Source organism: Mobula birostris, chromosome X (genome assembly GCF_030028105.1).
Source record: "Mobula birostris isolate sMobBir1 chromosome X, sMobBir1.hap1, whole genome shotgun sequence".
NCBI classification, from domain to species: Eukaryota; Metazoa; Chordata; class Chondrichthyes; order Myliobatiformes; family Myliobatidae; genus Mobula; species Mobula birostris.
Genome location: NC_092402.1, coordinates 11,635,331 through 11,649,937, shown reverse-complemented (window position 1 = coordinate 11,649,937; position 14,607 = coordinate 11,635,331). Strand labels below are relative to the sequence as shown.

Below are 14,607 nucleotides of genomic sequence, written 5' to 3'. Positions count from 1 at the left end.
TATTCTACCTCAATACACTGTAACGCAGGGGTTTCCAACCTTATTTAGGGGGTCTGTGGACCAGAGGTTGGGACACCCCAGCGTAATGATTTGATCTGTATGAAAGCAAGACAAGGTTTTCACTGTACCTTGACAACGATGAACCAATTTCCCACAATACCAAAACATTTCCCACTGAACCCAAGAGGAAAAACACATGCATTTTTCCCTACTTAAACTCTATCCCATATCTAGGACCTTTTGGGTAATGGTTTGTTAATTTTGCAAGGATGAATGTCCGCAACCCAAGGATCACTGTAGTCTGAAAAACCTGTTCTGCAAAGCCCCAATGGTCACTGATTTTCAGATACTGTAGATCAGGAGTTCCCAACCTGGGGTCCATGGAACCCTCCGTTAATGGCATATATAAAAAAAAAGTCGGGAACTTCTGCTCCAGTTACTAAACTAGATTCTGCAAACGGGAAAAAGCAATCTGAAATACAAATTATACTTACAGCAAAAAGAGCTGGACCCATGTAAGTTTCCATATACTGGTAATATAGGGACATGATCTTCACCAAATTTTGCAAGGCAGCCACTCTCACCTATTAGATTCAAACATCAAATTCACTCAGTGGATGTATTTACTATTGAAATCTCTAGCACTGCACAGAATTTAAGGCAGTCGGACTTACCCTTGTATCAGGGCACTGAGTTGCTTCACAAACTACTTGCATAATAAAGTGCCTCTCAGACTGTAAAAGAGAAAACAAACATCTGTAAAGACACAAAAGCTAATCTAGAGAACATAGCTGATGTATAATACTTGGTAAAGAAATTGTGTAGTGAACTTGAGGGCCAAAGACATTCATGGAAATAAAAAAGTACACTGGTTTCAGTACACTTGTACTCTGCCAACTACATTTTATAAATATTTTTGAAAAAGCACCAGTGCCAGTAACTTCCATTAATTTAACCACAAAGGAAAAAAATAATCAATGAAACAAGTTTATAAAACATGTCTGCCCCTTTCTGCGTTTATCTTTATACTTAAAAAAAAAAAAGTCAATTTTTTAAAATTTAGATTTTAATCTTTACCTTCTTCCCAATTTGTTCAAATAAATGTTAATTTAGGGGTAGCTATTTCGTTCCCACTCACTCAAGTTGCATTAGACTACCATACACAGAAAAATTTTAGTCAGCATAAAAACCTTACATAACCTGCAAGTCTCAGCTTTAATTCATTGAATTTCATCAGGAGAGCAGCGTGGTGCATGATTTCTCATCACAGACTTGAGGCCAACAACCAACTGTTATTTAAATGGAAAGAGGGAAGACAAGGGGTAGAGAAGAGGGAGAAGGCCAAACATTTATGCTTGGTTGATTGGCTAGATCATAATCAACCAGACACCCCTGTTTGTCTGGAGTGCTGACCATCTTCATAGCATTAAAAATAGCCTCTTACCTCTTTGTCAAAGTTAGCTTTAGTGAATTCCAAGGAGTTGAGCAGTGCATTTGTTGCAGCCAACTTTACATTGTTGCTGGGCTCCTCCTTGCGCATTCCTTGAATGATTGCAGTAAGGATTTCATTTGATTTGTCCTGTAGTTGTTCGGGATCCTGAAAAGTCAATAGTTGCTTAGCATTTCCTAGCCCACAAAAGAGGAAGCCTTTAAAATTCATGCAGTACACTCCAATTGCATGCTTACTAAGATAATTGATGTTAACTGGTTACATCATTCTCCCCCATCCCCAATAACTGACGTAACCAATTTTTCTTACATCTGTGACATTAAAAGAAATGCTTGAATGTTATGGAACACCCAGCTCATAATCAACAAGTTTTAATTCCTGAAGAGTTTTGGCCCGAAACGTCAGCTGTCTATTCCTTTCCATAGATCAGGGTTCCCAACCTTGTTTACACCATGGACCCCTCCCATTAACCAAGGGGTTCACGGACGCCAGGTTGGGAAATCCTGCCATAAATGCTGCCTGACCTGTTGATCTTATTCAACATTTTTCTTAAAAATAATCCCCTTTTAATTTATGTGCCTGAGGTAAACATTTATTGTCCATCCCAAACATCCTAGAGAAGTCCACCAAGTACTGCACATTATTCCTATAATTCAACTGTTCCAAGATTTAGACCGAGCAATGATTAATAAAAAAAAAAACTTGTACATTTCCAAGCGAGGAATGAGTGCAACTTGAAGGTAAGGCTTTTCATGGATGTATCCCCATGTTATTACTCTTCCAAACAGCAAGGGTCACAAACTTGGGCTGTGCGATTTGAATAATTTGCCAAATAAGTACACTTCACTCTTAGATTGTACAGAATGCAGTCACGGTGGATGGAATGCCAATCAAGTAACCTACTGTCACATACCATACAAAAGTTAAAAATGCTTATTGAATGGGAACTTCATATTCAGGGAAAAAAGCCAAGCTGCACAGATACCATATGACTGAAATGCAACTACAAAGTAAATACTCACAATATCCTGGCAAATGTAGCCAATAGCTTCCAAAGTTGCCTCTTTCATATGTTCGGTGCTATTAGGGTTTGTCACATTTGCAACTAGGTGAGGAATGAGCTCAGGCCATTGAACAACGGGGATCTCCGCACATGCAATTCCAGCAACACACTGAGATGCAGAGCTGGGCCTGTAAGTTTCTGTTCCCAGAGTTTGCAAAACCTGCGAGACGAGTTAGAAGTTATAAATGAATTTCAGTTCTTCAGATAAGTAACCACAACTTCAAGGACACGTTCCCACAGGACCTACAAGCATTTTTTTGAAGCAGTAAAAATACCACCAGCACAATATACTAGCACAAACTATGCCTTTAATTCCTCCACAGCCCCAAAGCCAACAAGCACCACCCTCCTCAGGAACCAAAGCTTGAAAGATTACTACTTAGGTAAATCACTTGAGCGCTGGAGAGAAAACTGAAACTAAAAAGTTAAATCAGAAAAGAAAGTGAAATTTAACACTAATTTAACCCTCAAAACAGCTTCTACGTCATTAAAGTTTGATATCAAGTTTTGTATCTGGAAACAGTACAATAACCTCTGAAAATGTAATGTAGCTATCATTTTACAGCAAGCTTTGTAATATAAACCAATATTCTACTATCCTTCATATTGTAGAGCTCAATATCCTACAACATAAACACTGCATTATATCCAGGAAGAGTTGCTCCATTTCCTAATATAATACTGAAGCTCAGAAAAATTACTGCTACGACTGTACATCAAACAGGCACAGCAAGACGTCTCCAGAATGTTTCAGATCCAAATCATTTGTACAGAAGTAACCATAAACTAGCATAACACTTGACTCTGAACTGGAGTTACACGCTGACTTTGGTTCTTTGCAGGAATGGAACCCGCTCTCAGGGCCTCACAACTTGGCCTAGAAGACTAGTGCACCTTCACTGAGGTGAGCGGATTCAAGTCTGGCGCTGTTGCCGTCAACTGATGCGCTACGGAAGATCGGAAGCAGCGTGCTTGATGCTGGCTGTGTGCTCAGAAGCAGAGAGCTCAGAAAAAGTGGTGCAACAGACCTTTAACACCATAAGCAGTGAGTTTTGTTATGTCTCCCTTCTTGCTGTGAAACAGGGATACCTCTTTTTCCCTTATTAGTCTTTGGGGTACTGCAAGTTTGTCTTTACAGATGCTTTGCTGCACGCTTTAATGCTTGGTGGGGGCACAGATGCTTCTTGGGGGTGGGGGGGCTTTAGGGTTCTAACATTTAACTGTCATTCATTCTTTGTAGCACTTCTGTTTTCCTGAATGTTTGCGAAGAAAATGAATTTCAGGATGTGTATTGTATACATTTCTCTGACATTAAATGTACCTCTTGAAACACTTGCCATGTGCATATCAAACTGCAGACCAGCTGGGCACATGGAGATCAAGCTGATCTCAATGCAATGAAAAGTTGTACTGACAAGAAATATTGTTTTTAATCCAAATGTCCTGGAATGCTGAGGCATGCGAAAACTTCTTCCTTGTCCATAATATTTTTATTACTCAAATGCTTGGACTAACATGCACCCACTCTTAATGCATACATTCCCATAAGAATCATACACAGTAATATTTGTTAAAGTCATCATTGCTTCACTAACTTACGAAGTTTTTGATTTCTCGACGAGCATTGCTGTCAATTGCTAGCCACCTTTGCTGATACTGTGTCTTGACATCAAGGTCCTTAGATGTTAATGAATTCTTGATTTGTAGACCAGCTGCAATTCGAGCAACCTGACTGTTTCCTGGGTTTGCTAGTACCTTTGAGAGTTCCACCAAGAAGGTTGGCTGTAACAAAATAGGAAATAACATTATTTCAGCAGTTATAATGTCTATCATGTCCCACAATAATTCTGATTCAAGAGCTTCTTTAAACCTCCTAAGGCATTATGCACAATGTCACTGATACAAGGCAGACAGGTGCTTAGGATAACCAGAATGTACACACTAGAAGCCAAGAACAAATCCAAGCCTCACTTTGAACATGTAATACACATATGATAGCAACACCTAGGGATAGGTGGGGTATTAACAGAATGATTGATTGCAATCTTAGTTGCCAACAATGCCTGGTAAACAAAATCATTACCCATTTAAAAGAGACCCCACAGTCTTTAAGTACAACACCAGTGGTGCTAGAATACATCTTAAAAGCTAAATCATGTAAACTGTATCCCAAATACTTAATCTCACAAGAGATGAGAATACTTGGTAGTGACCACCAATACTGAAGTAGTTACTTATCGAGTGAATAAAGGTTGATACACCTGGAAACATCCCACTCAGATTTGTCAGCACAGTAGACCATTACACTCACTTGTTGCATTCCAGCTAGTTATGTGCCAAATTTTTTTAAAAATACCAGACCTAGAAAAAACTTTTACACTTTATGTCAGAATACAGCACTGCACAGATACAAATATTATGTAAGTAATCTGCTCCAAGAGAAATAAAGCTCAGATGCTCCAGTGGCTCACATGCCAAATGTACAAACGTTTGTACTTCGGTGACATCCTAACCCAAATTCTAGTGTATTTCCAGCAGATCACCGACAAGTGGCAAGGATGGGTTCACTCACCTCTGCCCCTCAACACAGGTGCAACCCCCCCACCCCCCCTGGGCTGTGACCCGAGTCCCCTCTACTCCCTTTTGAGCTGTTACACAGCTCAAATCTGCTGATCAAATTCGCAGATGACATGACATCCATCAACCTTGTTTCTATCAGTGATGAGAGCCTAAAGAGAAGGTGACACCCTGACACAGTGATGCCAAGGTTAACAACCTCTCCCTCATTGTCCAAAAAAACCCGAAAGAGCTGATTGTGGATTACAGGAGGAACAGAAACAGGCTCGCTCCGATCAGCAATGGGCCTGCAGTTGAGAGGGTGCGTAATTTCAAGTTCCTCGGTATACACACCACTGAAGATCTCACCTGGATTGTACACACCGGCTGTGTGGCAAAAAAAGGAACAGCAACACTTTCACCTCAGGCGACTGAAGAAGTTCGGCATGAGCCTCCAAATCCTCAAGACTTTCTTCAGGGGCATCACAGAGCATCCTGACTGGCTGTATCACTGCCTGGCATGGGAACTACACCAACCCAGAGCACTGGGCACTGCAGAGAGTGCTGCAGACAGCCCAGAGCATCTGTGGGCATGAACTTCCCTCCACTGAGGACATATACAGCAGCAGGTACAGAAGATCATTGGGGACACCAGTCACCCCCCCCCCCCAAAAACCATAAACTGTCTCAGCTGCTTCCGTCAGGCAAACGGTACCACAGCATTAAAGCCAGGACCAGCAGACTACGTGACAGCTCCTTTCCTCAAGCCATTAGACTTACAAATTCACATGTCTCTACATTGCAACAGAGTCATAAGAGATGCAAGTTACTCCCTCACGTTGTGGGATGGATGCAAGATTTTAAATAAATTCACTGATTCTACAGGTTAGAAAGATGAAATAAATCCTAGACAAGCAATGGGTCTTCTCGGAATTTAATGAACATTTTGGTAGCACAGTCGTCATCGGAAGATGACTATTGTAACAGCAATTCAAACCCCACTAATTGAATAATTTGCATTTAAGTGTGTCACAAAACTCAACTGATTCATTAATGTGCTTTAAATTATCACATACTTCCATTAAGGGAGAGAAACGCATGGGGTGCACATGCACAAATACCCGAAGGCTGTAAACCCACACAAACCAATGACAATTATTAAAAGGTGAAACTTATAAAAAGTAATTCTGACCTTTATAAACACTGATGTGTCCCAGAGCTGGGAATCAAATTCAATTTTTGGACATTTAAACAAATTTGATAGAATAAAGAATTAAATAAATACTTCAAAGAGGAAGAAAATAAAACCATGGGGAGTCAAGTTTAATTAACTACAGCAATGGGCAAAATAACCTTCATCAATGTGATTTAACTGGTTTTTATCTAATGGCCTCAGTGGAACTGGGGATTAGGAACAATGACGGTGATCCATACTATAAAATATAACTCAACTATCTGGAACTACAATAAATATTTTCAAGGCCAGCTACTGCATGGTTATAACAAAATACCAATACTAGATTTTAAACTGAAATGTAATTGCTTCTCTGCTCAAATACACACAAGACTGCATTCCTTCCATCGAGTTAAAATAAAGTTAATTATTCGAACCTGTACCAATTTCAAATTCAGTGCTTTATACACAGTATTAGTACATTTTAGCAAATTCAACTCAAACTGAATTCAATACTACCATTCCCATTATAGTTCATACTATGACAAAGACATCCACAAAGTACCTCTAGAAATCTAAGTTACTTGACAACACGGGGCAATATACCTTTAAAGTTGCTCCACTGATCAGCTTAACTGAAATCACATTGTCTTATTTTTTAAAAAGCAGTTCACTCTAAACAAGGGTGACTATTTAACAACACCGATTAAAAAGATCCTGGATAGCAAACTGGAACTGTATTTAGTGAGTAGATCCTTCCAGCCAAACTGCCAAAGCAATCCCCAAACCCCAATTACCCCCAACCTAATTACAGGACAACTTACAATGACCAATTAACCTACCCACTATGTGTTTGCACTGTGGGAGGAAACTGAATCACCCAGGGAAAACTTATGCATTCCACAAGGAGGGCATACCTTACACAGTGGTGCTGGAATTAAACTCTGAAACACCCCAAGCTGCAATAGTGTCATGCTAACCATTACACTATTGTGGCACCCAACTACCAATGACTGTGATTAGTGATGACATTGATTCATAAACAACGCTCGTTCTGTTTTTACATCTTAGTTTAAAAAATAGTACTTTCACTAAAGGAAATGATTAGCAGAACAAGCACTGACTTTAAAAATCTGGGTACAATTTATGCCCAATGAGATCTAGTTATTAAAAAAAATAGTGCAGGTGCAGGAAACAAGTAGGAAGGAAAAGATGTCTTACTGCAAGAACGGGCCTTGGTGAGACCAAACCCGGAGTATTACAGTTTTAGTCGCACCTAAAAAAGGATTATCATACGGGAGTGCAAGTTTCATAGTGGACAAACAGGCTTGCTTGCAAGAGCTAAAATCTGAGATGCATTGAAATGTCAGAATTTTTAAGCTTGATGAGCTGAATGAAGAGAAAAACTTTTCCTCTGAGTTAAGAACAAAAGGGTCAGAGTATTTGAATTGGTGTCAAGAAAGTCCTTCGTTCGTAGAGAATCCTTAGAATTCTCTTCCCCTAAGGGCTATGACAATATTGAAGGAAAATAAAAGGTGACTATGAAATCTACACTACCAGCTGAAATTGTGTGCTTATCCACCAAAATTTCCATATTAAAGCACTTCATTTTTAATGATGTTCTTTCCAAACAAATGACTTAGAAAATTGCCCAAATATAATAAGCTAAAGGTTCTGAAACTGTACTAGTTATAGACATCTCAAACTAGTGAAAATCCTTGCAGCAAAACTATGCACGTACAAGTGTATCACCCAAAGGACAAGGACAGGCTTTCCCTTCAGTAGATGCAGTTGGAGTATACTATTTTATAGCTGCCAGTGCTGCATTAGGATCATTCACAGAGTCAGACAAGCCTTCCCTGCAGCTTACTTAGGGCACGGTGTCACTGTTAAAGAAAAGGCTAAATCCAAAGCTGTGTCATAAAATCAAAGCTAGAAAGACAGTCACCTTGCTTCATTAACATATTGATACAAGCAAAATATAGAGCAATGGGTTTAATAATCCAGGCCTGGGGTAGAAACAAGTGAGATTCCCCTTACAGATTACAATCTGGAAATAACTTGCATTCTCAAACTCACAATACCTGGGTGACTTAATGAAAGGCCAACTGGACGAACATGTTGGTTGGCTCAAAACTGGAATAAAAATGGTGACAAATTGACATAATTAAGACTTCCCATGTCAAACGATAGCACATCCATTGAATGAATTCATGTCCTTTTGGAGGGCAGACCTCTTGGTACTTTACCTTTTCCAAACTCCATTCTGAAGATGACAGATAATTCATCTCGGCCTGAAACGTCGACTGCACCTCTTCCTACAGATGCTGCCTGGCCTGCTGCGTTCACCAGCAACTTTGATGTGTGTTGCTTGAATTTCCAGCATCTGCAGAATTCCTGTTGTTTGTGCTTAAATTCACTACTGTGAAGCCTCTTCCGGTGATGCCTACACCGAAGAAGTTTAGATCCTCTCTTCGACGGGAGTTCAGTGAAGCCATCTCTCACTGCTCCCCATCTGTAATTTCTTCGGCTCTTCAACTTTTCGACCACACTTTGACTCAGACTCGCTATCACAGCCATATATCCTTTCTTGGAACGTACCCTCGTCGCCAACTTACTCCAGTTGGCTTTAGGATTCGTTTCCAAGCCACTCAATTTGGACCTTCTGAGGATCCCAGGTACTCACATTTTATTGACTCTGCCTCTCACCGCTTCTCCTGTCAAGCTCTGAAGGTGACCCTCTCCACCATGAGGAGGTACTTGGTGTCCCTATCCCAGACCCTTCCACATCTTCGGGACACTTTCTTTGCCGTCTGTAATGGTCCTACCCGTTATTTCATCCTCCGTCAGATTCACGCCTGCAATCGCCATTTTTTTGACTTCGTCATGTTAGACAAAGATCGCAAGATCCTACATCTACGGACTCCAGAGCCTGCTGGCCCTGACACTAGCAGGCATGAACTTCAGATTGCAGCCTCTGCCATTGATCTCTCCGGCTCCAACAGCTCAGGGCATATTCAAAACCTGGACTCCAGCAACGACCGTGGACACCTTCACAGCGATTGCGCAACCACCAACTGCGACACCAGCCTTGAACTCCAGGCCGGGTCTTTATGTGCTGCTGTTGTGACTCCCGTCTCCCCTTCCCCCACCACCACTCTGCAACCCCGTCTCCCTCAGAACCCACCGTCAGCTCCTGAGCCCTCAGAGGCTCCATCTTCTTCTCACCCCAACCCTCCCCTCTCCATTGACACCCCCAGCCTCCCCCCCTCCCCCCTCTGATCCCAGCTCTCAACCATGCCGGGTCTTTACCATCCCCTCCGACCTTCAACTGTCTGAGGCAGAGCGCTCTGTCCTCAGTAAGGGCCTCACCTTTGTCCCCCTTCGCCCACACCTCAGCGAGTTCCGCGTTCGCCATGATGCGGAACTTTTCTTCCGCCGGCTCTGTCTCCAAGCCTACTTCTTCGGCAAGGACTCTTCCACCCCCACCGATGACCCCTTCTCCCGTCTTCAACCCTCCTCCTCTTCATGGACACCTCGCTCTGGTCTTCTGCCTGCTCTGGATCTCTTCATTGCTAACTGCCGACGGGACATCAACCGTCTCGACTTCACCGCACCTTGTCCCCATTCCAACCTCACTCCTTCCGAACGCTCTGCTCTCCACTCCCTCCGCTCTAATCCTAACTTTATTATTAAACCCGCCGATAAGGGGGGTGCTGTTGTAGTCTGGCGTACTGACCTCTACCTTGCCGAGGTACAGCGACAACTCGCGGATACCTCCTCTTATTTACCCCTCGATCGTGACCCCACTAAGGAGCACCAGGCCATTGTCCCCCGCACCATCACCGACTTTATCCGCTCAGGGGATCTCCCATCCACTGCTACCAACCTTATAGTTCCCACACCCCGCACTTCCCATTTCTACCCCCTACCCAAGATCCACAAACCTGCCTGTCCTGGCAGACCTATTGTCTCAGCTTGCTCCTGCCCCACCAAACTCGTTTCTGCATACCTCGACACGGTTTTATCCCCCTTGTTCAATCCCTTCCTACCTATGTTCGTGACACTTCTCACGCTCTTAAACTTTTCGATGATTTTAAGTTCCCTGGCCCCCACCACTTTATTTTCATCATGGATGTCCAGTCCCTATAAATTTCCATCCCCCATCAGGAAGGTCTCAAAACTCTCCACTTCTTTTTGGATTCCAGACCCAATCAGTTCCCCTCTACCACCACTCTGCTCTGTCTAGCGGAATTAGTCCTTACTCTTAATAATTTCTCCTTTGGCTCCTCCCACTTCCTTCAAACTAAAGGTGTAGCTGTGGGCACCCGTATGGGTCCTAGCTATGCCTGCCTTTTTGTTGGCTTTGTGGAACAATCTATGTTCCGTGCCTATTCTGGTATCTGTCCCCCACTTTTCTCTCCTGCACGCATGCTGAGCTCGTTGACTTTATTAACTTTGCCTCCAACTTTCACACTGCCCTCAAGTTTCCCTGGTCCATTTCCGACACCTCCCTCCCCTTCCTAGATCTTTCTGTCTCTGTCTCTGGAGACAGTTTATCTACTGATGTCTACTATAAGCCTATAGACTCTCACAGCCACCTGGACCATTCCTCTTCCCACCCTGTCTCTTGCAAAAGTGCCATCCCCTTCTCGCAATTCCTCCGTCTCCGCCGCATCTGCTCTCAGGATGAGGCTTTTCATTCCAGGACGAGGGAGATGTCTTCCTTTTTTAAAGAAAGGGGCTTCCCTTACTCCACCATCAACTCTGCTCTCAAACACATCTCCCCCATTTCACGCACATCTGCTCTCACTCCATCCTCCTGCCACCCCACTAGGAATAGGGTTCCCCTGGTCCTCACCTGCCACCCCACCACCTCCAGGTCCAACACATTATTCTCCATAACTTCCGCCACCTCCAACGGGATCCCACCACTAAGCACATCTTCCCCCCCCCCCGCCGCTTTCCGCAGGGATCGCTCCCTACGCGACTCCCTTGTCCATTTGTCCCCCCACCCCCCCATCCCTCCCCACTGATCTCCCTCCTGGTACTTATCCTTGTAAGCAGAACAAGTGCTACACATGCCCTTACACTTCCTCCCTTACCACCATTCAGGGCCCCAGACAGTCCTTCCAGGTGAGGCAACACTTCATCTGTGAGTCGGCTGGGGTGATATACTGCGTCCGGTGCTCCCGATGCGGCCTTCTATATATTGGCGAGATCCAACGCAGACTGGGAGACCACTTTGCTGAACACCTACGCTCTGTCCGCCAGAGAAAGCAGGATCTCCCAGTGGCCACACATTTTAATTCCACATCCCATTCCCATTCTGACATGTCTATCCACGGCCTCCTCTACTGTAAAGATGAAGCCACACTCAGGTTGGAGGAACAACACCTTATATTCTATCTGGGTAGCCTCCAACCTGATGGCATGAACATCGACTTCTCTAACTTCCGCTAATGCCCCATCTCCCCCTCGTACCCCATCCATTATTTATTTTTATACACACATTCTTTCTCTCACTCTTTTTCTCCCTCTGACTATACCCCCTGCCCATCCTCTGGGTTCTCCACTCCCCCTTTGTCTTTCTCCCCAGACCTCCTGTCCCATGATCCTCTCATATCCCTTTTGCCAATCACCTGTCCAGCTCTTGGCTCCATCCCTCCCCCTCCTGTCTTCTCCTATCATTTTGGATCTCCCCCTCCCCTCTCTTACTAACCCTTCCTTCAGTTAGCCCTGATGAAGGGTCTCGGCCTGAAACATCGACTGTACCTCTTCACGTGGGTGGGTTAGGACATAGTTTACTTTGAATAGTATTAAAGAAATGTAGAGCATGGGAAAATAGCGAAGAATACATTGGAATAATTAAATCTAAAGCCAAAAAACAATGTTTTGATGTAATTTGGTCTAGCAACGATGGTTTATAGATACCTGTCTAGCCCAAGCCAAACGTAAACGTCTCTTTTCTGAAGGAGAAATTTCCTGAGACTCATCCACTAACCAAAGTACAAATGCCCGATAAAAGCTCAAACATTTTTCATGATCTCACAAAATGATTTAATAAAGTCAATTAATCACTTTACAAGATATGCTACATTGCTTAAACTGTTGAATTGGCTATGAAGATTAATTCACCCACTGAGCATAGACAAATTTGGGAGCCACACTACTGCTTTCAAAAGCCAAGTTACTCATCCATCTAACACCTTGTACAGTTTGAACTTCTCCAGTTTTAAAAATTTGTTTGGAATCAGTATTTGCTGTTTTAATAATTTTTTAAAACTTAAAAATCAAAATCAACTATAGTTGACAAAACTTTCAACACCCTGACACACCCAAGAAAATAGCAAATGATCCAAATGCTAAAGAGGAACAGAATCCATTCGGTTCCTGATGACAAAGTAATTCCATCACTTCCAAAATAATCAGATATGGGCACAATCTGTAAGTGAACTTCAAATGAAGATTGTATCAGTGCATCAACCATGGAGTATATAACGGTAGAAATCTTCCAGGAATCTACCATATCCAAAGCACCCCCCCACACACGTACATAAAAAAAGTTAAATAGTACAAATAAAACTGTTTCCAATTCATCTATTATTTGTATGACTTTCACGTTTCAGGGCTTAAATAGGGCTGTGTTATAAAATGACCGCATTTTAATTTGGAAGCCTAACAAGATTGCACATAGTACATAAAGTGAATACCTACAAACAATTCAGCCAACCATAAATAACACAAAATGGACTGTAATCTTTGAAAGGGCTCCAAATCAGTGCGAGGGACGGGAGTGAAAGCACGGATGCTTTATTGAGAAATTAAGCACACGCCTGGCAGGGTCACCACGCTTCCCTGCCCGGCCTGGGGAGCCGGGCCGGCAACATGCGCTCGGGGCCTTGGCGATACCCAGCTTCCCTTCCCATCAACCCAACTTGACGCCAACGGAAACCCAACCCCTTGAGCGCGCGGCGATTGGACGGGACCAGCAACGGCGCGTGCCCAGCTCGAGCTCCGATTGGCCGAGTCTTGCTGCCAATTAGAGCGGCAGAGCGATACCGGAATCCGGCCAGCACGTTAGGCTGCACTTTTACCCCCCCCCCATACACCTCCCATCCCCCTCAACAGTCGTCCCCAGTCAGCGAGACATCTTTTTTTGTGCGAGCACTCCCTCCTCCCAGGGGCTTCGTGTCACATCAAAGAAAATTATAAATAAAATATTTAACAACCAGCATCTTGACTTGACAACCTCCGCCCCCACTTTCACCCATTCAAAGGAAAATTTGAAAAGGAAGGTAACACTGACCAGATTCTCAACAGCCGCCTGTTCCAGAAACTTCTGTGCCGCCTCCAGCTCATTGCGGTCTGAAAGTAGAATAAAATAGAGGATTATTAGCCGTCAGGAGGGAGAGCGGAGATCGGCGGGGTTGGACTGGCGCTCACCTGGAGAGACTGTTTTCTCTAAGATCGTGATGAGCTCCATGTTAACGAATCTCATGTGTGGAATGCAAACGTCGAGCTTCGGCTCAGGCAGAAACGGCCATCAATGGAGGAGATGAAAAGAGGCGAACCCCGGGGCTGCTCCCTCGCCGGTCGGCCGCTCCTCGCACGCCGCCTCACGCCTTCACCCGGCTCCGCAGCTGCGCAAAAGCCGAGTCCCGCCGACGGCGGAACGATATACCATCCGCCCCATAAACCGCCAGGGCTATCTAACGCCTCTTCCCATTGGCTGTACCGACACCCTCGCGTCGGACGCTCAGCCTTCGCCGCCACAGGGTGTCCGCTGTAATTGGTCTATCAGTTCCTATTGCTCACGCCCACTCTATCTACTTTAGCCAAATCCCCTGCCTATTGGTGATTTTCCGCCCTTCAAACTGCCATTGCCAACTAACAATTCGTGCGATTGGATGAGTCCTTCTCCCCACCCAACAACTACGATAGTTATGCAACGTGGCGCTCGATTGGTTAATTGACTCGACGGCCTTCCTTTTCAACCTCTCCGGCTATGTAATCTGAAGGTCGATTGGTTGAAAGGAACACTCTAAACGATCACGACACAACTTTGACCAGTCTCCTTATTTAACTGGCGCCTAAATTTCAAATCTGGAAAATTTTCTCTACCAGGCTTCATATTTTGACGATGGCCTCACTACCCTACCTAGTTATCTTCACTAAATTTTATAAAGAATGCAATATCTCTGGGATATTTCGCGCCCGAAGCTTCCCGCTATGCCGCTAACGTTGGCCAATCAGAGGGAAGCTCTCATGCGATTTCCATTGCACAGTGGCTGGAACAATGACCGTCCGTTTTCGAGTAGTTTCTCTGAGGAATGGAGGAACTTGTACCCGTCACTATGTAAA

General features: G+C 43.8%; 1 protein-coding gene across 1 annotated transcript in view; it reads right to left on the bottom strand.

The window, feature by feature from the left end:
• The window catches only part of kpnb1 (karyopherin (importin) beta 1), a 34,782-nt gene extending 20,880 nt beyond the window's left edge, over positions 1–13,902 (bottom strand). The window contains exons 1-7 of the mRNA XM_072248753.1: positions 13,690–13,902; positions 13,553–13,611; positions 4,113–4,295; positions 2,473–2,673; positions 1,445–1,597; positions 675–734; positions 495–584 (exon numbers count right to left, since the gene is read on the bottom strand). Of these exons, the coding sequence (XP_072104854.1) occupies positions 495–584; positions 675–734; positions 1,445–1,597; positions 2,473–2,673; positions 4,113–4,295; positions 13,553–13,611; positions 13,690–13,744 (801 nt within the window). The 5' untranslated portion in view covers positions 13,745–13,902. The remainder of the gene's footprint in view (positions 1–494; positions 585–674; positions 735–1,444; positions 1,598–2,472; positions 2,674–4,112; positions 4,296–13,552; positions 13,612–13,689) is intronic.
• Between the last annotated feature and the right edge of the window lie 705 nt (positions 13,903–14,607).